At 40.1% G+C, this 27,177-nt stretch overlaps 1 protein-coding gene across 1 annotated transcript in view; it reads right to left on the bottom strand.

Moving 5' to 3' along the window:
- The window catches only part of LOC126184931 (zinc finger FYVE domain-containing protein 9), a 412,866-nt gene that overhangs the window by 259,321 nt on the left and 126,368 nt on the right, over positions 1 to 27,177 (bottom strand). Inside the window, exon 4 of the mRNA XM_049927602.1 lies at positions 15,724 to 16,046. Coding sequence (XP_049783559.1) covers positions 15,724 to 16,046 — 323 coding nt within the window. The remainder of the gene's footprint in view (positions 1 to 15,723; positions 16,047 to 27,177) is intronic.

Genomic DNA, 27,177 nt, shown 5'->3' with positions numbered 1-27,177 from the left:
GCGTGACGTCACTGAGCAGGCTTTCCTCTATAGGGGGTGCTGCCCTGAACCAATAAGTGAGACAACTTGTTAAGGCTTATTAGTAAGGACTATTAAAGCTTGTAATCATCAGCATGGTGGGATCTAAGAACTTGAGTGTAGACATAATCACAGAGGTTTTGCCAGTGCTAGGATGTTTAGGTCCTCTATGAGCGTTCTGTAACCATTCATTTTCCAATGACATATGAGTACCATTATTCACATAGGTTTCTCCTTCTGCATAGTTGGCTTGCTGACAGGCAAACAGGTTAGGAAAACACATGGTTTTGATACAGTACTAGTGCCTACATCTAGACTACCACCACCTATGTAAGACCTTTTTGAAGTTTCCTGATCACATGGCTTTCACGGTTCTTTCTTTGCTATGTCTCTGGCTGCTGCCTTTCTGTTTTGCATTGAGGGGAGAGTAGAGCTGTAGCTGGGGAGAGACACTCTATTTTCAGTAAGTGGCAGATCTCTTTAGTTGACAAAAATCAAATTAGAATTGACTATGGATTCTTTTTTATTAATTTTTTTAAATGCAACTCTACATGTGCATTTTCACAATGAGACACTGTTAACAGCATTACAGGTTTGGGTTGGACATACTCTTCAATAGTTGGTTTAATGAATATGAATGCAAACGATAAACCAAAGCTACGTGGCTGCATTGACTTAAAGATCTTCATTTCAGCATCTCACATGAGTTCTGTTGGTTTAATTTCTTGGATTTTCTTCTCTTCACTGAACTTAGGACGTTCCTGGCTCAATACTATGTGTTTCTCTGTGCAGTTAATGCACTGTGGTGGTAATAACCATTTACTTGTTAATTCATGGCTTGATCATACATTCCATGTGTTGCATTGCCTTTATCTCATAAGATACAGGGCTATTACAAATGACTGAAGCGATTTCATAAATTCACTGTAGCTCCATTCATTGACGTATGGTCACGACACACTACAGATATGTAGAAAAACTGATAAAGTTTTGTTCGGCTGAAGCCGCACTTCAGGTTTCTGCCGCCAGAGCGCTCGAGAGCGCAGTGAGACAAAATGGCAACAGGAGCCGAGAAGGCATATGTCGTGCTTGAAATGCACTCACATCAGTCAGTCATAACAGTGCAACGACACTTCAGGACGAAGTTCAACAAAGATCCACCAACTGCTAACTCCATTCAGCGATGGTATGCACAGTTTAAAGCTTCTGGATGCCTCTGTAAGGGGAAATCAACTGGTCGGCCTGCAGTGAGCGAAGAAACGGTTGAACGCGTGCGGGCAAGTTTCACGCGTAGCCCGCGGAAGTCGACGAATAAAGCAAGCAGGGAGCTAAACGAACCACAGCCGACGGTTTGGAAAATCTTACGGAAAAGGCTAAAGCAGAAGCCTTACCGTTTACAATTGCTACAAGCCCTGACACCCGATGACAAAGTCAAACGCTTTGAATTTTCGGTGCGGTTGCAACAGCTCATGGAAGAGGATGCGTTCAGTGTGAAACTTGTTTTCAGTGATGAAGCAACATTTTTTCTTAATGGTGAAGTGAACAGACACAATGTGCGAATCTGGGCGGTAGAGAATCCTCACGCATTCGTGCAGCAAATTCGCAATTCACCAAAAGTTAACGTGTTTTGTGCAATCTCACGGTTTAAAGTTTCCGGCTCCTTTTTCTTCTGCGAAAAAAACGTTACAGGACACGTGTATCTGGACATACTGGAAAATTGGCTCATGCCACAACTGGAGACTGACAGAGCCGACTTCATATTTCAACAGGATGGTGCTCCACTGCACTTCCATCATGATGTTCGGCATTTCTTAAACAGGAGACTGGAAAACCGATGGATCGGTCATGGTGGAGATCATGATCAGCAATTCATGTCATGGCCTCCACGCTCTCCCGACTTAACCCCATGTGATTTCTTTCTGTGGGGTTATGTGAAAGATTCAGTGTTTAAACCTCCTCTACCAAGAAACGTGCCAGAACTGCGAGCTCGCATCAACGATGCTTTCGAACTCATTGATGGGGACATATCGAACATTTGTGAATGCCTAAAAAAACTTTTTGAGTTTTTGTATGTGTGTGCACAGCATTGTGAAAATATCTCAAATAATAAAGTTATTGTAGAGCTGTGAAATCGCTTCAATCATTTGTAATAACCCTGTATATGTTGGTTCTCCATAAATGTTTGGCTAAATATGGCTAAATAATGGCCTGTAGTATGGTGAAGCCTCTGGGTTTTAAGGCAACTTAGGAGATTTGGCGTAATAGGCTTTACTTCTTTGTCAAATGAAGCCTGCCTTAAAATACTTAATTAACACCAGGTACTGAAAGTAAACAAAAATGCAACAGTTGTCTTTAGCATTTTCATTGTACTGTGTACTTCTGTGGCAGCATTGCATAGCACATTACATGCTCATGTGATTATTAGAAGATGAGCCCTCACTGGAAGCAGCAAGAAATCTAATATGACATTTGTGCACATTCAGTGATGCAAACTACAATATTTTTTCTTTATTTTGCAGGTTATGAGGTGATAGGAAAGATAGGGATATGATGAAGCACAGTCAGTTGTCAGTAGCTGAATCTGACTATTGCTCACCTTTTCTGTATAGGCTTACTTCACCAAGCTTAACTAACTGTTGACAAATATTGAATAATGTTATTATTCAATCAGTGTATTTTATTGAATAATGGTTCAGAATAGCTAACTAGGCCACTGTCACTTTCCCGCTGAAAAGTCACATCGTAGAAGTTCTATCTATGATCAGTGCAATAAACCAGATGAAAAGTAGCACCTCACTCCATGAGGGAGCTGATCACTATCGGGTGAATAACATAGTCAGTGCTCATTCGACAAGTATTTCCTGGCGGAAAACCATGATGATGAGTAAGGTAGGGTATCAACATTGACTTTACAATGGATTGAAATTACAACAGGTGATACACATGGCAGCCGGTTTCCTTAGAGTCGGGGGAGAATGGGCCGCGCATCTCCCCAAGATGGGATGATAATAATAATAATAATAATAATAATAATAATAATAATAATAATAATAATGAGCACGGGGCGCCCAAGAAAATATTGCAGATGGATGATAGCTCGCTCCCACTTCTCAACTTGATTGATCAAGTCACCAAAAATTTTCACCAAAGTGTAGTCACACATATCAGTGTGTGTGTCAGACACTGGAAATGTATAGATTATGTACTGTAAACAAAACTACTCAAATAGTTCTCACGTATACAGAATACATGGATACAGATACAAATTGCACCTGCAGACAGGACGAACAATCCCACAACAGTTGATGTATTAAGAAAAATAAAAAATAAAAAATAATAATAATAATAATTAGAGAAAACTTCCAAATTACAACACTTCACTTTTTGGTTCAATACTTACAATGTAATTAGCAATCTGTCTACACAGAATAGTTGCACCACAAATAATTTACTGGGCACAGCTGAGTGAAATTGAGACATCTTCCACTGTTACCGCAAGAGACCATGACAACAGGTCAGTTCAGACTGGCTATGTGAGGTGAGATCAGGGGCTACCTGCTTATTGGTAAGCACTGTCTCTGAGGTGTCCCGAGGTTACCACATGCTAAGGCCAAGCAGAGGGATCAAAAGTGTAATAGAACTGATGCAGCAGAAAGGCAGAGCCGCTGTGGCATGTTGACCTGATTGATTCACTTCTATGCCATGGTTCTGTTATGGCTTACATGACACAAACTGATGGTTTAGCAAAACAAGGACTGGTCAAGCCTGTATTAATACTCCTTAGTTCTAGTCAGAGGGATAGCAGTCTGCCAGCCACCAGCTCTGAGGGCGGTCCAGCAATGCTCTATGAATCTAGAGTATCAACTAGTGTCCACCTCCATGCTGTGCACCTCAGTGTGCCCCATGCTGTGCAGCGTCTAGTCTGCATTGTGGGCTGCCGCTCACTGCTGTAATCAGTAGCCTTATCGAGTTGCTGACGCCGTCACTCCACCAAGCTAAATAATATTGCACACTGGTGGACTACCAGTCGATGGACGCACCTCTTCACAGGCTGCCGCTTACATCCACGAGATGTTGGCTTCTCCCAGTATCACCACGACTATTGTAGTTGATGAGCAATAGATGAATGTTTTAATAATGATGTTTTCATGATGATATATTCAACCACTACCACTTATCCAATCACTGCACCACTCCAACACCCAGGGTGGTTAACTAATGGCCTCCTGACCTCTGCAATCCCAGTTCCACCATCCACCTTAGAGGCCTGGTATCAGAAATGGTCACTGATGTCTGTAGCTGAGTCCAGGACCATGTTTTGATCCACAACATACAGTTCAGCAATATGGTTTTGCTGAGTGAGTTTCATGTTTTTGCGGCCTTTTGTTTTGTATACTGCCATGATAGCTAGAAGTGAGGTGTATAAGAATGTGAAGGTGTAATTTACCAAACCATGCGTACTGGCAGATTTATTACAGCTAAAAGGAAATTGTAGGGAGTACTATTTACAGCCAACGAGGTGCCAGTATTGTAATTTGGCAGGTCACAAACTGCATGTATGCAGCCAGTACCAGCTACATATAGTACTTGCCAACATTATGGGCATGAGGCATATCAGTGTTCTTGAGTCTTGATCGGATGATCCATCGTATGGACTGATATCATTTTTTTGTACTTATGCTCGAATGTTTGTGGTAGCTGCCACTGCTTTGTTAATGTGTGATGCAGTTTAAGTATATTGCATTTTTGGTAGATAGTGGTTGGACAAATGCCTGAAAAAATGAGCAATGATGATACAGGAAGTAGACGAATCTGATGAAGCAGATGGCTGAGCTATCACAGAATATTCCCATGTTATGAAGGCATGTGGACACTTTACCTACTTTAATGGCAGATAACAAGTAGAAAATGTGAACTCGCCGGGACAGAAGAGTTATAAGCTTCATTCAGTGTACCTGTTTCTTCTGTGGATTCCACTGCAGCTAGCCTGGTGCCTCCTTTCTCGAGTAGAGCGATTATGAATGTGTCAGCATTTATTGACAATCTGGAAGCTGCTGTCAGTCTGGGTAATTGGTAAGACGAAGTATGTTTGTACATGACCAAGTTAAGATTGGTGGACAAAGCAATGTCAGTTTTGTACAGATAGTCACATACTACACTCAGCTGATGATCTACAATTTAGTTAAACTATAGTAACATAACATTGACATAATCAATTGCAATTGTTCAAACGTAGCAAATAAATAACAATCACTTAAGAACACACTCAATACATTTTCCTTCCGGTCATATAGAATTCTTAATATTAGAAATGCACAGCAATCCTTCATTGTCATTTATCAACACCGTCATTATGGATAACTGTTAACGATCAATGCAGCTGCTGGTATCATAGGGAGCAGCTTAGGAACAAACTGTCATTTGGTACACAATGCCTTAAAATTTGGCAAGATTGGAAATTACTGTTTCTGATGGACTTCCAGAACCAACAGAATTTTGGATTACAGAAAATGTTGCTGGTAATAGGTTTACGAAAATACATGTAACTATTATCCTTACATAAATGTGAATCATCCTGTTTACATACTGCAACTTAAAGTGAATTACACGAAATTATCAGTTACCGAGTTAGTGGATCAATGCTGCTGTATGTCATTTTGTACAGAAAAATTAAAGTAACAAAAGTATTTACTCAAAGTACACAATCTCTAAGTAGTTATGAAAGAATTTACAATGGAAAGTGTCAACCTCTGTTAACTCCTATTCAATTACCACACAAGATAATTAATTTCAAGAAACATAAAATGAGTTTCTTGACTGCTGGGAATTTGCACTATTGAACAGTACATGTGCTTATACCGAAATATGTCTCCTAGCTCACCTCAAATTTTCAGGGTCATATTGCCTTGAATATTTTCAGTTAATGACTTTTCTAATTTTCTAATTAACATGCTCTCTAAACAAATTGCTCAGCTTGATGAGGGCACCTTGAAGACAAGAATGGTGACGGATGAATTTCCAACACCGAATATAACCAAACAACTGATATGCTTAGATTATATGTTCATCCTGTAAGTCCTAAATGATGTGGTTTCTCATGGATGCAAATCAAGTAAGGAAACTTCGCTCATTTTACAAGAAAAATTAACACAATATGTGTCATAAATGTGTAAATATGTACACACTTAAATACATAAAATAATCCCTAGGTGGTTGTAGTAAAGTGTCTAAAATGAAATAACATTGTTAAATGAAGTCACATTTACAGTTATGTGGTATTTACTATTAATAACACACAGATAACTCATAACCTTATGGGAAAATATACAACTTTCATTACCACAGCTGTAATCATCAGAACATTTGTTCCTTCGGACATTCGTTCATGTCTGAAGGGCATTGTCACCATCATTAACTTTCATGATTAAACAATGAAGTAAACAAAGAGAGAATTCCTCAACTACAAAAAGCCTATAGAATCACCTGGCACAGATACAATAAAATATCTATCTCCTGGAATGAAAACCATGGCATCAACAACACAGTAATTACACCATAAGCAGTTTATACATTGCTGACCTTGACAACTGGATGTGGATCACTAATTCAGGGCACAGAAAAACAGAAAGGAAGAGTGCAAAGAAAATTTTTGGCCTGTCTGTATAGGAGGAATGTGGATTATAAAGGAATCTTATCAGCATACTAAGAAAATCTTAAATTTTCAGAATGAATAATGACAGCTGAACCAAAAGATATGTTGTCATTTGTATAAAGGTTAAGAACAACTGTCTTCTTAAAACTGAAAGATTTTTCTGGAAATTGGCATCACAGGTGACATGATACAGCACAAATTTAAATTCAGAACATTTGTCAATTATCATCAATCTGTGGAGACAAACCAAGAACTAGGACAAATAGAACATGAAGAGGAGAACTGAAGAGAAACTTCAGTGAGATCACCAATGCAAACTCATCAGCTAAATAAGTTCAATTGTGCTGACAAGTTATGCATATCTGAACTGCATGTACTGCGCCTTTCCAAAGTTTAGTGGTGATGAATTCGATACATAATTTATTAATGTACATGAAAATTATTAGCTTCTTTAAAACTATTCTTTTCTTCCTGTTTATCACATCTTTTATATTACCTGGAAATGGCACAAATTTAGCATCTGTCAATGTAACTGATGAAAGATCATTAACAAATGCAAGAAAAATAACAGGCATAGGATGGATCCTTCTGAGATATCACTTCCTAAAACCCTTCAGTTCCCGTTACATATATGTAACGTATATTCCAACACTGCCTATAATGCCATAATATGCTTGAAAGTATGTTGTTTGAACTGTTTTGACAGTGAGATTTACAATTTTTTTTAAAAATTACTTGTAGCTTGTAATTTCTTACCTACGGAATTCACAGTACATTCTCACTGTAACCCAGAGTTTAAATAGTCTTCTCAAAAACAGCAGTAACAGTACCCTTCAGAAATTTTTTACTGTGTCTTGGGGAATACATTATTTTTCTGATCAAGGTTTAATGTCCTGTTAACAATGGTGATGTTGGCAACAGATCACAAGTTCAGGATGAGCGAAAATTAATAAGTAGATCAGCTATGACCCTGAAAATTCAGGTACTTGCTTGATGTTATTTAGGATAACTATAGAAAATCTAGACTGAAGTGCCAAAGCAACTGGTGCAGGCATGCATATTCATATACAGAGATATTTAAACAGGCAGAATATGGTGCTACGGTCGGCAATGCCTATATAAAACAACAAGTGTCTGGTGCAGTTGTTACCTCAATTACTGCTGCTACAATGGCAGGTTATCAAGATTTAAGTGAGTTTTAATATGGAGTTATAGTCGGTGCACGATCGATGGGACACAGGATCTCCGAGGTAGCGATGAAGTGGGGTTTTCCAGTACGATCTTCTCACGAGTGTACCGTAATTATCAGGAATCCAGTAAAATGTGAAATTCCCGACACTGCTGCGGCTGGAAAAAGATCCTGCAAGAACGGGACTAATGACGACTAAAGAGAATTGTTCAAGGTGACAGAAGTGCAACCCATCCGCAAATTGTTGCGGATTTTAATACTGAGCCATCTAAAAGTGTCAGTGTATGAACCATTCAACAAAAAATCATCGATATGGCCTTATGGAGCCAAAGGCCCACTCGTGTACCCTTGGTGACTGCAGAAGACAAAGCCTTATGCATTGGGCCCATCAACACGGACATTCGACTGTTGACAACTGGAAACATGCTGTCTGCTTGGACGAGTCTCATTTCAAATTGAATCGAGCCGATGGACATGTATGGATATGGAGACAACCTCATAAATCCATAGACCCTGTATATCAGTAGGGGACTGTTCATGCTGGTGGAGGCTCTGTAAGGGTGTGAAGCGCATGCAGTTGAAGTGATACGGGACCCTTGATACACCTAGATACGACTCTAACAGGTGACATGTACCTAAGCATCCTGTCTGATCACCTGCATCCATTCATGTCCACTGTGGATTCCGATGGACTTGAGCAATTCCGATAGGACAATGCGACAGCCTACACGTTCAGATTGCTACGTAGTGGCTCCAGAAACACTCTTCTCAGTTTAAACACTCTCACTGGCCACCAAACTCCCCAGATATGATCAGTATTGAGCATACCTGGGGTACCTTGCAACACGCAAGAGATCTCCACTACCTCATAATCTAATGGATTTATGGGCAGCAGTGTAGGATTTATGGTGTCAATTCCCTCCAGAATTACTTCAGACATTAATCAAGTCCATGGCACGTTGTGGTGCGGCTCTTCTGAATGCACGTGGATACACTACCTGGTACTAGGTAGGTGTACCAGTTTCTTTGGCTCTCCAATGTAAAATATGAGGGCCAGGTGAGAATTTTGAACACACTTCTCCCAAATGCGAATCTAGAGTCTTAATCTGTCTGCACCTCACTCACAAGGAACTCCTTGAGTGCAAGGTCTTTAGTAAGCCTCATTTGAAAGTGTTGTGTTAACAGTTATGACAAGGCAAATATTAGCTGCTAATGACTTGCCACCTGCATCAGGAGGGCAACGGAAAATGTGTCCCTGGCTAGTGCAGAAATCAACCTTCTATGGGATGTATGTATTAAACTTCACAAAATAATCATAGCCAACATTCAAAAGAAACCATTAACTTGCACCATGAACACCGAATGAAAAACAGTGCGCCACAGTGATCACGAAGGTTCGCACCATCAAGTTTGAAGGTGGACTCCTTGAGAGTTACAAACCATGCAGAACGTTCAGCTAGGTAGTCACTCTTAAAGAATGCATATAGAATCATATTGGTGTAACAGGGTGATGAGAGCTGTTGGAATGTAATGGAACACAACTGAATGTGGAACAGTGTGTCATGGAGATTATCATGAAACTGGCTATCCTTTAAGGCCAAGCTATGTTTTACAGTCATGGAAACAAGAAACATCCAGAGGCTGAATTCGTCCAGTGGTTAGATAGTATGAACTGCAATATCTCTCTCTCTCTCTCTCTCTCTCTCTCTCTCTCTCTCTCACACACACACACACACACACACACACACACACACACACACACACACTTTTCAGGAGGCATAGTTCGCTCTAAACGAGAGTGATTTTTATTCGCAGTCCAGGAATCGAGCAAAAACAAGTTATTTTGCCTAGCTATTGGCCAAAAGCAGTGCTCATACCATAGTAGTAGTTCTCTTAGCCCTTTTCCCCACTTTTGCTGCTGTGACGTAAATATTCCCTACTGCCAATGCAAAATCATGCACACAAGAAAGAATCGTATGGGGCAGAGTACTTCCACCTTCTTGCAGCACAATAAATAACTTTCCCACCAATTTACCATCCAGATCAACAGTCAGTATAATTGTATACAAATGCATTAAGGCATTGATATTAGTTGATCCAGATATAGCTCTGTTGGTACCTTTAATTTCCGGGGTTTCTTCCACATGCATTTCCTCTTCAAATCTCGATTGATCACAGTTGATAACAAATTCCTTACTGAATAATAGGATAAGTTTGTTTATCTCATCTGCAAATTTTTAGGCTGATTCCACAGTTTGCTATGTGTCATCAGGTTGATACTTTGTTTGAAATTTCATTACCTTTACATCTTCCAATTCTGTAGCACTCTTTGAAGTTATGCTACCATCCACTGCTTCCCTTGAAATCATTGTAATCTAAATTGCACGCAATTTGATGTGCATAATGAACTAGATCACTATCGTACACATCCTGTAAATTGTATTGAACATCCCTGCGATGCACAAACAACAGTTTTTGTAACAAGTGTACCTTGTCTGCCGTTGAACATCTGTAATTTTTATGTACACTACATGATCAGATTGCTGCAAACTTATTTAAATCTGTTCATAATAATTTTTTTTACATGCTGCATACAATTTTCCATCCAGAGCCACAGTTCCCATCTCCAGTGTTACCCAGTTATGGACAATTGCTGTCCAAGGAGCTGGTACTAAACATAATTATGCACATCGAAGATCATCAGCAGCATGATAAAAAACAATTATGAACAGACTTCGAATACGTCCATAGCTATATTCACCATGTAGTGCAAAAGACAAATCATACATAATCAAGGGAGGACAAGGCACACTTGTTACAAACACTGGCATTTGAGCATTCAAGGATGCTATGTTATGCACGTCAAATTGTGCGCAGCATAGATTACAGAAATTTCAAGGGAAGCAGTGGATGGCTGCATAACTTCAAACACTGCTAAAGAACTGAAAGACTAGAGATAATGAAATTTCCAACAAATCACCGACTAGATGCACAGTGAACTGCAGACTCGGCCCGAAAATTTGTAGATGGGATAAACAAACTTATCCCATCATTCAGTAAGGAATTTGTTTTCAACTCCAACCAATCAAGATTTGAAGAGGAAATGCATATGAAAGGAACCCAGGGATTAGGGGTACCAAGAGAGTTGTATCAAGGTCAACTAACATCAGTGCCTTTAATGCATTCATATACAAATATGCCAGCTGTTAATCTGGATGTTAAATTGTCTAGAAAGCTATTTATTGTGCTTCAAGAAGATGGAGGTGCTCTGCCCCCCACAAATCTTTCTCGTGTGTGAGATACTGCAAGGGCAGCAGGGAATACTTATGTCACAGCATCAAGAGCGGGTAAACAGGCGTAAGAGAACGATAACTATGGTATGAGCACTGCTTTTGGCCAATTGTTGGTCAAAATAACTTATTTTTGCTCAATTCCTGGTCTTCATATAAAAATCACAAACTATGCCTCCTGAAAAGTGTGTGACATTGGAGTTCATACTATCTAACCACTGGGCAAATTCAAATTCAGCCTCTAGTCTCTTGTTTTCATGCCTGTAAAACATTATGGCACTATCTGTAGTTACACCTTAAAGGATAGCCATTTTCATGATAAGCTCCACAACACACTGCTTTGCATTCAGTTGCATTCCACGACATTCCAACAGTTCTCATCACCTCATTACACCACTATGATTCTATATGCATTATTTAGGAGTGGATACCTAGCTGAACGTCATTGGTTTGTAACTCCCAATGAGTTTGCCTTCGATCTTTATGGTGGGAACCTTTGTGATGACTGTGGCATACCATTTTTCATTCATGTCTATTTTGTGAAGTGTATTACGTACGTCCCATAGAAGGTTGATTTCTGCACTTGACAGAGCCTTACTTTGTCGCTCTCCTGATGCATGTGGTTAGTCATTAGCAGCTAATATTTGTCCTGTCATAATTGTTAATACAACACTTTCAAATGAGCCTTACTAAAGATTAAAATTATGATCTCGCACTCAAGGAGCTCCTTGTAAGTCAGACCTATGACATGAACCACAAAGACACACTTACAATGAAATCAGCAGTGATTAATTAACATATAGAATATAGCTATGTTTGAATTACATTTAAGGACCCAAAACAATTATAAAAGATATGTCTCATAATCAAGAAACCTCTGTTTAAACAGTGCAGGGTAATGCTATTTAAACATGTGCTTGCCGCATAATCTTAGCATTCTGAGTGCTCCATGTGATGGACTACATTCAAAAAGGTTCATAAGAGCGACATTCAGTTTTCTGACTGACAAACTCCTCATTTATTTCTACACCTCGTACAAAAACGTAAGATTATGGCCAAAAATACAATGTAGTATTGCAAGTTTCTGTGATGTATGAGTATTGAAAGTGTTGCAAAGGCTTCTATTGTGTCACTAAATATCTGTAAATGTCAACAAGGTCAGAGAAATGTGAATACTTCTGTGCAATGACCATTTATGCCTTTGAATTGGGTTTGAGTGCAAACCAGTACTACGAGTGATTGCATACAGAATTTGAAGATTCTTCTCCTTCAATGGTCATAGTACTGTTGGTTTAATGAGTATACAAAATAAAGAATTCTCTTTAATATTAATGTTCGTTTGGGCACTTGGCCACAGCTAATACATGTTGTTGTTGTTGTGGTCTTCAGTCCTGAGACTGGTTTGATGCAGCTCTCCATGCTACTCTATCCTGTGCTAGCTTCTTCATCTCCCAGTACCTACTGCAACCTACATCCTTCTGAATCTGCTTAGTGTATTCATCTCTTGGTCTCCCCCTACGATTTTTACCCTCCACGCTGCCCTCCAATACTAAATTGGTGATCCCTTGATGCCTCAGAACATGTCCTACCAACCGATCCCTTCTTCTGGTCAAGTTGTGCCACAAACTTCTCTTCTCCCCAATTCTATTCAATACTTCCTCATTAGTTATGTGATCTACCCATCTAATCTTCAGCATTCTTCTGTAGCACCACATTTCGAAAGCTTCTATTCTCCTCTTGTCCAAACTATTTACCGTCCATGTTTCACTTCCATACATGGCTACACTCCATACAAATACTTTCAGAAATGACTTCCTGACACTTAAATCTATACTCGATGTTAACAAATTTCTCTTCTGCAGAAACGCTTTCCTTGCCATTGCCAGTCTACATTTTATATCCTCTCTACTTCGACCATCATCAGTTATTTTGCTCCCCAAATAGCAAAACTCCTTTACTACTTTAAGTGTCTCATTTCCTAATGTAATACCCTCAACCTCACCCGACTTAATTCGACTACATTCCATTATCCTCGTTTTGCTTTTGTTGATGTTCATCTTATATCCTCCCTTCAAGACACCATCCATTCCGTTCAACTGCTCTTCCAAGTCCTTTGCGGTCTCTGACAGAATTACAATGTCATCGGCGAACCTCAAAGTTTTTATTTCTTCTCCATGGATTTTAATACCTACTCCGAATTTTTCTTTTGTTTCCTTTACTGCTTGCTCAATATACAGATTGAATAACATCGGGGAGAGGCTACAACCCTGTCTTACTCCCTTCCCAACCGCTGCTTCCCTTTCATGCCCCTCGACTCTTATAACTGCCATCTGGTTTCTGTACAAATTGTAAATAGCCTTTCGCTCCCTGTATTTTACCCCTGCCACCTTTAGAATTTGAAAGAGAGTATTCCAGTCAACATTGTCAAAAGCTTTCTCTAAGTCTACAAATGCTAGAAACGTAGGTTTGCCTTTCCTTAATCTTTCTTCTAAGATAAGTCGTAAAGTCAGTATTGCCTCACGTGTTCCAGTATTTCTACGGAATCCAAACTGATCTTCCCCGAGGTCGTTTCTACTAGTTTTTCCATTCGTCTGTAAAGAATTCGCGTTAGTATTTTGCAGCTGTGACTTATTAAACTGATAGTTCGGTAATTTTCACATCTATCAACACCTGCTTTCTTTGGGATTGGAATTATTATATTCTTCTTGAAGTCTGAGGGTACTTCACCTGTTTCATACATCTTGCTCACCAGATGGTAGAGTTTTGTCAGGACTGGCTCTCCCAAGGCCGTCAGTAGTTCCAATGGAATGTTGTCTACTCCGGGGGCCTTGTTTCGACTCAGGTCTTTCAGTGCTCTGTCAAACTCTTCACGCAGTATCGTATCTCCCATTTCATCTTCATCTACATCCTCTTCCATTTCCATAATATTGTCCTCAAGTACATCGCCCTTGTATAGACCCTCTATATACTCCTTCCACCTTTCTGCTTTCCCTTCTTTGCTTAGAACTGGTTTTCCATCTGAGCTCTTGATGTTCATACAAGTGGTTCTCTTCTCTCCAAAGGTCTCTTTAATTTTCCTGTAGGCAGTATCTATCTTACCCCTAGTGAGATAAGCCTCTACATCCTTACATTTGTCCTCTAGCCATCCCTGCTTAGCCATTTTGCACTTCCTGTCGATCTCATTTTTGAGACGTTTGTATTCCTTTTTGCCTGCTTCATTTACTGCATTTTTATATTTTCTCCTTTCATCAATTAAATTCAATATTTCTTCTGTTACCCAAGGATTTCTACTAGCCCTCGTCTTTTTACCTACTTGATCCTCTGCTGCCTTCACTACTTCATCCCTCAAAGCTACCCATTCCTCTTCTACTGTATTTCTTTCCCCCATTCCTGTCAATTGTTCCCTTATGCTCTCCCTGAAACTCTGTACAACCTCTGGTTCTTTCAGTTTATCCAGGTCCCATCTCCTTAAATTCCCACCTTTTTGCAGTTTCTTCAGTTTTAATCTACAGGTCATAACCAATAGATTGTGGTCAGAGTCCACATCTGCCCCTGGAAATGTCTTACAATTTAAAACCTGGTTCCTAAATCTCTGTCTTACCATTATATAATCTATCTGATACCTTTTAGTATCTCCAGGGTTCTTCCATGTATACAACCTTCTATCATGATTCTTAAACCAAGTGTTAGCTAATACATAAGAAATTATATTCTGTGCTTGTAACATTCACTATGCTGTGACTATGCTTGCCTGAAACACCCATTGCATTGGGAAAATGGCAGTGTAGTCTGGTCCTGCATCTATCTCATACTTCCTGAGTCAACTTGTTACAAGGGAAACTCCCCATCGCCCCCTGCCCCCTCAGATTTAGTGGTAAGATGGCCCATGGACAGCCTGTCAAAAACTGAACGCAGATCAAGCATGAAAACAGGAAGTAGTTGTACTGAACAATGAAAAAAGAAGCAACATTGAAACAGTGAACGGTCCAAGCTCAAGATATGCAACATCAAAGAAACCGCAGTGATCATGGCATTGTGGTTACGTGATAATGGAGTTGGCCTGCAATGAGGGAGATCCGGGTTCACATCTCCCTCATGCCCCATTTTCTTCACAAAATTATGAACTGTCCATCCTGATGCGTCTGTTCACTATATTTAAATTTGTGTCTGCGTTGTGTTGTAACATCCATTTGCAACAGTGAGGTGTAAGGAAGGGACCTCCAGACATATGTACCTCCTATTTGTTCTACACAAGTAGCACATGTTATGACTCTTGCGTTCTGTTTTGGAAGAGTGGTGCGATTGGGAGTTGCCCTTGTTAGAAATCTGTGCTGTGATACAAGTAGCTCTAGACTAATACTCAGTTTCATAACAGTTCTCCAACCTAGTGAACAGTTATGTTTCACTAAAACACGTTTGACAGAACGACAATGACCAAAAGTGACTGGTGATGGTTAATTCTTTAGCGGCAAATAAAACTAATATTTATTTATTGGTGGAGCAGAAGTTAAAACTGTCATGGACCACTGGCAATCGTCAAGCATTTGAGTCTAGTGCAACAAAAAGATAAATACCTTTCCACAAGCTCGACAATGATGTCTTCTTTTAATAACGCTGAATTTCACATTACACAGCATACAATTCTGTGCATCAGCATCAGGTACCCAGAAAGGTGGATATTTTCCAAGGTTTCTTTCTTCTGGAGATAAGGTATGTGTAGTTTCACTGTTAGCTGGTGGTTTTTGAGGAACAGGAGATGATGGCAATTCCACTGGTGATGATTCAGACATCTCTGGTGATGAATGTGAATCACTTTCAGAGGACACAGTACTTTGGACATCTGTTGCTCGAGATTCTTCAGTCAAACTGCATTTTGCAGGAGTTTCAGCTTGTGATCCTAGAAAAGAATAAAAAGAAAAATGTGAGACAAAACCATAATACTGCCAATCGTAATCATACACTGAAGCACCAAAGAAACTGGTATAGGTATGCATATTCAAATACAGATAGATGTAAATAGGCAAAATACGACACTGCAGTCGGCAACGCCTATACAAGACAACAAGTATGTGGTGCCGTAAGCGAGTTTGAACGTGGTGTTATAGTTGGCACATGAGTGATGGGACACAGCATCTCCGAGGTAGTGATGAAGTGGGAATTCTCCCATATGTCCACGTCACGAGTGTACCGTGAAAATCATGAATCCGCTAAAACGTCAAATCTCCGACATTGCTGAGACCGGAAAAAGATTCTGCAAGAACAGGACCAACGACAACTGAAGAGAATCATGTCAGTGTGCAAACCACTCAAAAATCTCATCGATACAGGCTTTTGGAGCTACAGGCCCACTCGTGTACCATTGATGAGTGCATGACACACAGCTTTACACCTCACCTGGGCCCGTCAACACTGAAAGTCGACTGTTGATGGTTGGAAACATGTTGCCTGGTCAGACGAGTATCATTTCAAATTATATTGAGGGGACAGATGTGTACAGATATGGAGATAACCTCATGAATCCACAGACCCTGCATGTCAGCAGGGGACTTTTCAAGCTGGTGGAGGCTCTGTAATGGTGCAGGTGTCTGCAGTTGGAATGATATGGGACCCATAATACATTGATCACCTGCATCCATTCATGTCCATTGTGCATTCCGATGGACTTGGTCAATTCCAGCAGGAAAATATAACACCCCACAGGTTCAGAATTGCTACAGAGTGTCTCCAGGAACACTCTTCTGCATTTAAACACTTCCGCTGGCCACCAAACTCCCCAGACATGAACATTATTGGAATATCTGGGATGCTTTGCAGCATGCTGTTCAGAGTAGATCTCCACCCCCTCGTACTCTTACGGATTTATGGACAGCCCAGCAGGATTCGTGATGTCAATTACCTCCAGCACTACTTCAGACATTAGTTAAGTCCATGCCACATCATGTTGCAGCACTTCTGCATGTTCACAGGGAGCCTACATGATATTAGGAAGGTGTACCGGTTTCTTTGTCTCTTCAGTGTAAAACCTAAACAACTCAAATATCTCTCTCTCTCTCTCTCTCTCTCTCTCTCTCTCTCTCTCTCTCCCTCCCCCCCAATCCATCCCCCTTTTTCCCTTCAGTAACACAGGCTAACTGTATCATCTCTTGAAAGATTTTCAATGTGGTAGCGAAGATACCTGCAGTAGGCAATAAAGACAAGGAATGTCTAATCGACAGGTGTCTAATAGAGATGGGCAAAACTGTTCTTTTCAGAGATTGGATCAGAACTGTTCACTCCCTGAAATGAATTAGCTCTTTTTCATGACTCACCACTCATTTACAATAGAAAATAAATGGAAGGCACATTGTCCTTTAAACTTGGTTTATTCCAGTACTATACCTGTATTTTGATCTTATTTGATCCTATTTTGAAGTAACACAGATAATGAGTAAGAATTTTGTATTGTTTATTGAAAGTTCCACGATATGACAAAGTTTTTGATTATTGATTTATTTTGCACTATCGTGGTTTTCTGGGTGATCGGAAAATGTTGTAACTTGAGATTTACATTAACAATATATTTGGCTATAATGTATTAAAATTTCATTAACCTCATACAAATACATCGCAAGCCATATATTTTTAAAGTGAACGTTTCCTTCCGAAGACACCTAAAATCGCAAAATCCGTACCAGAATAAGAAAAAAAATATAAATTTGACTGTAAAACGAAAGTGCTGCATATAGCCTTACGCAGAATAAAACAAGGAAAATATTGGTGTATCACATTTTGCGATACGTTTATCGGTTCGCTCGTAATTAAAGCGTAAATTCGAGTGTCCATAATAAAAATCCTATAGTAAGAGGAGTCATCAGGAACCTAATCTAATCAGTTTAAACAAATAAAAATAAAATAAAAACAATTGATGTATACATAACATAATAATGTAATATACATAGCGGTATTACTACGAAGAACAATATCCAGTAGGGACGAACTCCGATGCAGAGGCGCTGAGTCGAGCAGGTCGAGCCGCGAGCTGTATTACTGCGTGAGCTGAGACCGCAGAGACCAGAGTGACACCTGAGTCGCTTTGCTCAATGCTCTGGCTAGAGTCGAGACGGTGGGGTGAGCGTTGAGCGGGTGAGTTCCGAGGGTGGGGGGAGCGGTGAACTCACCCGCTCCGAGACAAATTGTCCGTTCCCTTGCGAGCAGGTTGTTGCAAGTAGTTCCTATGTTATCCGCTAGGTGGCTCTCTGTCCTGTTGCTCGCATCAACTGCCCAGAGGGCAGGACGTGCGACTGAAACGATCGCCGACAGAGTGCGATGCGAAGTTAAGCTGCGCCAGACACTGCAAGCGGCAGACGACGCACAGAGATGGCACGGCATATGTGAAACACAAAATCCAATGGGGCACTGCACAATGCAGGCAGCCAAGGTAGAAGCAGGGCAGAGGCCGGCGCTGGCTGTGTTGTGTGGCGTGCACTGTGCTCTGACCAGCAGAGGCGCTGCTGATATGCTCCGTCTCCGTCTCTCTCTCTCTCTCTCTCTCTCTCTCTCTCTCTCTCTCTCTCTCTCTCTCTCTCTGCCGTGGGAAACGTTTGGAGCTACCGTTCTTTTTTTCTGAATCACTGATTGTTCACTCCTTTGAAAGATTCAACTCTATGAATTAGTTCAAGAGCGGATCCTCCACCTCTAGTGTCTAACAGTGCAACAAATAATATTTTTGACTGCCCCTCATTGGGTTAAGTGTAATTAAAATCACCAGTAACTCGATGCAGGTACAAGACACTGAGAATCTAAAGCTGGAAAAGTGTTGAAAAAAAAAATCTTTGCTGCTGTGAAACATGTCTCTTCCACTGAACATGTGCTCACAGCTCTTATGTATGGTATGTATTTTAGAGCACATATTTATTAGATTTTTTTGCTTCGAATGATTGTTCCATTCATATCCCTGAATATACATTATTCTTCCTGGGACACACTGTATATAAATGACCTGCCATTGTGTATCACAAAAGTTTATCTGGTTGTCTTTGCTGATGATGCAACTATATAATAACAAAGTTAATCAAGAAACTTCAACATTTGAAAATATAATTTAAATTATGCTGAAACATTAACTGCCTCACCATAAATGAACTTTTACAACCAGTGACATTCATAAATAATGGAGTTGGACAGAAATATGGATAGAATGTGAGAAACGTATGTTTGAACATAAATGCAGATGCCAGCCAAGCATTCTGGTGGCGATGATGTATTTGACCACAAACGGCACTTGTACAATGCCCTCAATATGGAGCGAGTGTCAATCATGGTCAGAACAGTGGTTTGCATAGTTTTGAGTGCATTACGTTAGAGCTAAGTGATTTCAAACTTGGGCAAATTGATGGTTCTCATACGCTTAGGCGACAAAGACAGCCACAATTTCTGGTGTTTCAAGAGGTAACGCATTGAAATTTATATTGCATATGGGGACAGTGGAAAAACATCATCCACTAAGTCATAACGTGGAAGAAAGCGTGCGTTGAATTATCATGATGGACAAAAAAAAAAAAAAAAAAAAAAAAAAAGAGGATGACAGCTGCAAAAGTCACTGCACAACCGTATGTCATATTCACTAATCTTGTCAGTAGGAAAACAGCATGAAAAGAACTCCATAAGAAGGGTAGTGCACGATGAACTGGAATTCCAAAATCCCCCAGCAGAAAACGTGGTGCCAAAGCCATAAAACCTGGAGTATGGAGCAATAGAAGAAAACCCTTTGGTCAGGTGAGTGTTTTATCAAACTGTTTCCAACTTCTGACCAAGTTAACATTCGGCATATGCCATCCCAGGCCTATGACATGGCCTGCTTGCTGCCAAGAGTGAAACATTGCAGGGGTTCAGCAACAATTTGGGCAGCCATACCAAGGATTATGTGACCATTCTGGCTGATCAGATCCATCCCACAACAGAATATTTGTTCCCCACTGGTGATGTTATGTTACATGATGACAGGGCTCCTGATCACACAGCTCGCGTCACCAAGGACTTGTTTTGCGAGCACGAGCTTAAAATGTTGCATCTCCCCTGATCACCTCTGTTATCAGATCTCAATACTATTGAGCCCTCATTATTTACTTTGGAGAGAATGATGCATGATCGTTATCCATCTGCATGATCGTTACCTGAACCACTATTTTGCAAGAAGAAGAGTATATGATTACCTTGAAAAAATTATTTATTGGCACTTTCCGAGATGATTGGACACTGTTTTGAATGCCAATGGTTTTCCTGCACTGTATTAGACACGGTAATGTCTTCTGTTTTAGGTGTTTCCATACTTTTGTCCACCCCTGTACAATATCAGAAGGAGAAATAACTCGCTCAGCTTTCGTGCAGTGGAGAAAGGAGTGAAGTAATCACCCATAAAAATCTTTGCCCGTTAACCCACTGATGTGAATTTCATGCATAATAAAACTAACTTAAAATACTAACAGCTTCTTCTTGACAGCTTCTACTCCATAAGTGAATTCTGAGTGTTTAACATGGTAATGGAGGAACATGCAAAAGAGAGAGAGAGAGAGAGAGAGAGAGAGAGAGAGAGAGAGAGAGAGAGAGAGAGAGAGAGAGGAGTAGAGTTTAAAAGTGGGTTGTTATTTATGTCAAAGACAATCATGTAAATAGTCAATACATTGCCATATATTGCACTGAGGGTGTATTACATATGTAAACTAATGTTCCACACAATGAGGAAAGAGTGCAATTATTATCCATGGAACATGCAAATAACTAATTCTTTATGATCATGAGCCACTGGAAAAATGTTATATTTTTACTGGATTAATAAAACAGAATACAATGCCCTGCTGATGAAGTGCACTAGTGTCACTGAAACCTATTATCCATTAATACTATAACACAGAACTGCAGTGGGGGAACATATCAACTGGTGTATTCAGCACACAACGATACTCTTGATATAATTTGAGCAACCAATACAAATTATTAGTTTTTAAGTCATCACGAAAATCAGTGGAGAGCTCAAAAATATTTTGAAGTATGAAACTAGGAACTTTAGGTGAGAAAATCATCCATTTCTTTTTACTAGAAAACAATGTTTATATCACAATAATGGGCTAAAGTCACCAAAAGCTTAAGAATAATGCAGTTGGGAACACTGCATGCAAATGTTAGATTTTCAATAGTTAGATTTTCAATAGTTTATGAATTACATAAATTTTCACTTGCACAACAAAAGACATGTAGAACAATAACCAAATTTATTTCTGAACAGGCATATATCCACAAATCAGCCGTTTATGAAGTAGTAGTAGTAGTAGTAGTAGTAGTAGTAGTAGTAGTTGTTGTTGTTGTTGTTGTTGATGATGTTATCGTCTTCAGTCCAAAGACTGGTTTGATGCAGCTCTCCATACTACTCTATCCTGTGCAAGCCGCCTCATCTCCAACCTGCCTCATCTGCAACCTACATCCCTCTGAATCTGCTTACTGTATTCATCTCTTTGTGTCCCTCTACAGTTTTTAACCACCACACTTCCTTCCAGTACAAAATTAGTAATCCCTTGGTGCTTCAGAATGTGTCCTATGAATTGATCCCTTCTTTTAGTCAGGTTGTACCACCAATTTCTCTTCTCCCCAGTTCTATTCAGTACCTTCTCATTAGTTATGTGATCTGCCCATCTAATCTTCAGCACTTTTCTGTAGCATCTCATTTCAAAAACTTCTATTCTCATCTTGGATAAACTGTTTATCATCCATGTTTCATTTCCATACATTTCCGTACAAATACTTTTAGAAAGGACTTCCTGAAACTTAACTCTATACTTGATGTTAACAAATTTCTCTTCTTTAGAAACACTTTTCTTGCCATTTCCAGTCTACATTTTATATCCTCCCTAATCCGACCATCATCAGCTAATTTCCTTCGCAAATAGTACAACTCATTTACTAATTTAAATGTCTCATTTCCTCATTTAATTCCCTCAGTATCACCTGATTTAGTTCGACTACATTCTATTATCTTCGTTTTGCTCTGGTTGATGTTCACCTTATATCCTACTTTCAAGATACTCTCTATTCTGTTCAACTGCTCTTCTAAGTCCTTTGCTGTCTCTGACAGAATTACAATGTCATTGGCAAACCTCAAAGTTTTTATTTCTTCTCCCTGGACTTTCATTCCTACTCCAAAATATTCTTCTGTTTCCTTTACTGCTTGCTCAACATACAGATTGAATAACATTGGGATAGGCTACAACCCTGCCCCACCCCCTTCTCAACCATTGCCTCCCTTTCGAACCCCTCAACTGCACTTGGTTTCTTAAAAATTGTAAATAACCTTTGGCTCCCTGTATTTTACCCCACCACCTTTATAATTTGAAAGACAGTATTCCAGTCAACATTGTCAAAAGCCTTCTCTAAGTCTACAAATGCTATAAACGTAGGTTTACCTTTCTTAACTTCTCCTCTATGAGAAGTCGTGGGGTCAGTATTGCCTTGCATGTTCCTACATTCCTCCAGAATCCAAACCGATCTTCTCCAAGGTCGACTTCTACCAGTTTTTCCATTCTTTGGTAAAGGATTCATGTTACACAGTAAGAATCGAATTAACTCACAAAGGGATGTGCCAACATGTCCACACAAAAAAAAAGGTTGCAAATTATTTGTTGCTCTCAGTTAACACAAAGTAGCACCTGAACATCAAATTTTAACAGCCAATAGCATTAAGTTAGACCAAAAAATTAGTGGAAAGCAAAGTTTCTCAGCACAGCACTCATGAAAAACAGGTATACTTCTAGCTGTCAGTAGCTAGGTGATATTTCCACAAGTTTGACCTAGAATATGTGACAATTTTCCTATGATGGCAGTGCCCTCTTGAAGAATGTATTATAAGTTAAAGCAAGTATTATGTTTATTGCCAGTTTATTTCTTTTAATTTCTGGCGACTGTATAAAATAAACCAATCTCGTACATAACAGCAAAACATAGTGGCACTCAACCAATAACCAGTTCCTTCAAACCTGAAGACCTTACAGGCTTTCTTAGGGAAACCAAACAGTTACCCTTAGTCTATACTGGAGATGGCCACGATCGCATGTCCACCGCATCAATTGAAGGGAAAGGGAGAGGGTTTTGAATGGACACCTGTCTGTCACACAATTTTCCCAAAACTTATAGACTGCCTTAAATTGTCAACTGTACTAGTGTGAGGCACTCACAACTATGAGTGCCACAACTATGTTCCATTGACATAACCACAGTACCAAGTTCCACATGACAGATTGTCGTAATGTAAGATACAAACAACAGTATGATCATAATGAACCAAAGTTTATTCTCCTTCTCCGTACATGCAAACAGTTGAGAACATAAGACACAGACATAGAAACAGTCCAGGTACTGATACAAGCAGTCACTGACCATAAGTAGCAAGACAATATGTGAGCGAGTACCTGCTGAACTGCAGTTTTAATGTTTTAATGCGGAGGAAGGGGGGAGGGGGGGGGGCGCTCTGTATAAGGCCCGGTGTGTGCTATCCCATGCCATGCGCCCAAGTCTTGTGGCCAACAGCAGGCAGCCTCTGGTGGCCAGTCCACACAGATGCCGTTGGAGAAATATTTGAAGTTTATGATGCCGTGGTGCGTATCCAAATATTACATACAGGGTTACAGTACAGACCATAATGTTCTGGGCCAAAACATAAGCCTCCAGAGAAAACAGTACAACACTTCAAGCACTGGGTGTTGCTCATTAAGTGCCTACAGTTATCAGAATAATCATCACATCAGCTCATTAGCGTAGATGGGTTATTGTGGTTACCCACAGGACCTGACGCTAACTTCAGTAAGACTGCTAATTCGCATTTCCACATTGATAAAGCCACCCAACATGAGGGTACACAGTTTCCTGTTAAATCATACCAACCAGTGGAAGCCACCATTAACGAACTTTTCCTACGGCAGGTCTGCTCCTTTCAAGTCAGGACTGACCTGCTCATCTACAGTTGTCAGTTCCTGCACAACCATGCACAGATTACGACTCATGGCACAGAATATGCCAGGCAGATGCAGTTATCCACCCTGCAACGAATAACGACAGGTGGTGCATCATCATAATCCCACACAAGCTTTGGCAACATTTCTACAACAGCAGGTGCAGCAGCTTACAAAATTTATTACTGCACCAATTTATACACCATGTTATTAAACTAGTTTATAAGCAACGAAACACACAGTTATGGACAAATAAAATCATCAACAGTAAAAGGAAATGACAACATTTCTGATAAAGTGTTAACTTCAGAGACAGAACTCTTAAAAAATCATTAGAGAGAGGCAAATTTGAACATCTGCCTAGAAAAATCACATTTTCAGCAAAGAAGAGTCCTTTGAGAGGAAAAGAGAACAGTTGAGTTAGTTTGGTGTTCATGTGTCTCACAATGGGGCCAGAGACAAAAAAACAGAATAGTAAAAGATGTGGGCAAAAACAATGTGAATCACATAAGAATAAAATATTAAACACTTCTGTAAAATAAGCAATCAGCTACTGAAGTCCTCCAAATCTTTCCCTCAATGTGGGAAGTAATTTGAATGTTACATATAATTTTGAAAAATACACCACTCAGTTCACATCAAACCTGATTATACGGGGAGGAATTGGTAAAGCCAAAATGCATATTGTGCGTATTGAAGCCTACTTAGAGAGGCGAGGGAATTGCCAAAGGAGGTCTCTGAACTACATCTATAAAGGATCATGGGATGGCTGGTATAAACAGCACACCATGGTCTTCAGTAAAGCACACAAATTTGGTTTCCTTGTAATCGTACAGTAAGTGTGATTTGTGAAGAGTGGCCCATGTCATGAGCAGCTGAAACCACCACCAAGGGCAACCCTTTTGTGAATGTTGCAGCTCCTTGGTGAAAGTATGTTGTTATCTTTGAAATGTGTCTTCTTGAGATACAAGCAAAACAGTCTTCCCTGTGCAAAAACTTCAACACACACACACACACACACACACACACACACACACACAAACTATCAAGGAATGATCTGAAAGGGATAGAAATTGGTAGATGTGCAGTACATGTAAAGACAAGCAAACAATTAAAATTTCAGAAAAATATCATCATTTGTTCAAGAGAAAGAGCTTCACAAATTGAACAAGTCAATAATGTTTTTCTCCACCCCTGGCCCTTAAGCAAGCAGTTATTCAGCTTAGCATTGATAGGTAGAGTTCTTGGATGTCCTCCTGAGAAATGTTGTGCAAAATTCTGTCCAATTGGCGCATTAGATCACCAAAATCCCAAGCTGATTGGAGGGCCCTGCCCCAAATGCTCCAAACATTCTCAATTGGGGACAGATCTGGCGACCCTGCTGGCCAAGGTAGGATTTGGCAATCAGGAAAACAAGCAGTAGTAACTCTCGCCATGTGTGGGTGGCCATTATCTTCTTGAAAAGTAACCCCAAGATGTCTTGCCATGAAGCACAGCAAAACAGGTCACAGAATACCATCGACATATCACTGTGCCATAAAAATGCTGTGGCTGACAACCAAAGGGGCTCTGCAATTAAAAATGGCACCCAGGCCATCATTTCTAGTAGTCGAGCCGTATGGTGGGCGACAGCCAGGTTGGTATTCCACTGCTGTCCACGACATCTATGGAAATGTCTTTGCTGGTCACCAGTGCTCAGTTCAAAGCGAGCCTAATCATCTAAAACAATTCTACTCCAGTCAAGAAGATAACAGGCCACAGACGTGTCTGGAGATGCCCCGGACAGTGGTGGGTACCAACTTCACTGTCGCCCATCACAGAGTGCGACAACCATGAGTGATGGTCTGCGGTGCCATTTTGTTTCATAGCAGGACCCCTTTGGTTGTCATCTACAGCACCCTTACAGTACAGCAGTATACTGATGATATTCTATGCCTCATAAGCCATCCTGGGCTTACACTTCAGCAAGGTAATACCTGCCTGTACACAGCGAGAGTTTCTACTACTTTTCTTGTTGTACCTTGGCCAGCTAGGTCACTGGATCTCTCCCCAGTTGAGAATGTTTGGAGCATCATGGCAAGGCCCTCCAACCAGCTCGGTATTTTGACGATCTAATTTCCCAAGTGGACTCTATCAATCGGTGTCTAGCTGAATAACTGCTTGCATAAGGGCCAAAGATGGAGCAACACATTACTAACTTCTTCAATTTGTGAAGTTCTTCTTTTGAATAAATCAAACAATTTTTCCAAAATTATAACCATTTGTTTGTCTGTGCATGTACATAACATCTACCAATTTTTGTCCCATTCAGATAATTCCTTCATGGTGCATTCCTTTCTTCCTTACAGTGTACATTCATATTGAACTAACTTACAGGATCCATTTAAGCATTTTCACGAATTCAAGATTGTGGTGTTTTAGCGGCTCACTGGTTCTTCAATATACATGTTGACCAATTTCCACATGAAGTATGAGGTTTCTCTCTAGATATTTTTGAGGATTTTTCCCATCTTAATGCGGGTTTTACTTTGGCTATACCTTTTTTTTTCCTTTCTTCCTTGTAAGGAAGGAGAGAAATATGGAGTAAAAGGTACAGAGGACAAGGAAATGAGCTAAGTCCTTTTGAAAATAGCCATCCTGTCATTTGCGTTACACTGTTTAGAGAAACTATGGAAAACCTAAACCTGGATGGTCCAAGTGTGTACTAAACTCAGGTTAACCTAAATGCGAGTCCAGTGGCTTAAGTGCCTAGCAACATTACTTGATCTCTTCCTGGAGGAGGAGTTGTGAGTGGAGGTGGAGATACACCACTTCTGTTTACTTGGGGCTGATGGCTAGATGTCATTTTACTTGGGCCACTGCCTTTAACTAGTGGGGGTCTCCAAAATTTGTCATTGACACCTGTGGACGTTATTTCACAGGTATTTATGTAAATGAAGGTTGTGCTTACGGCACTGTCAGTTTCTTTCTCCTTACTTCTACCCCTATTTATAAATATGGATGCAACAGCACGCGTACCTAATACGAGGTGCATTCAAGTTCTAAGGCCTCCGA

Source organism: Schistocerca cancellata, chromosome 4 (genome assembly GCF_023864275.1).
Source record: "Schistocerca cancellata isolate TAMUIC-IGC-003103 chromosome 4, iqSchCanc2.1, whole genome shotgun sequence".
NCBI lineage: Eukaryota > Metazoa > Arthropoda > Insecta > Orthoptera > Acrididae > Schistocerca > Schistocerca cancellata.
This window is presented reverse-complemented; position numbering and strand designations above follow the sequence as displayed.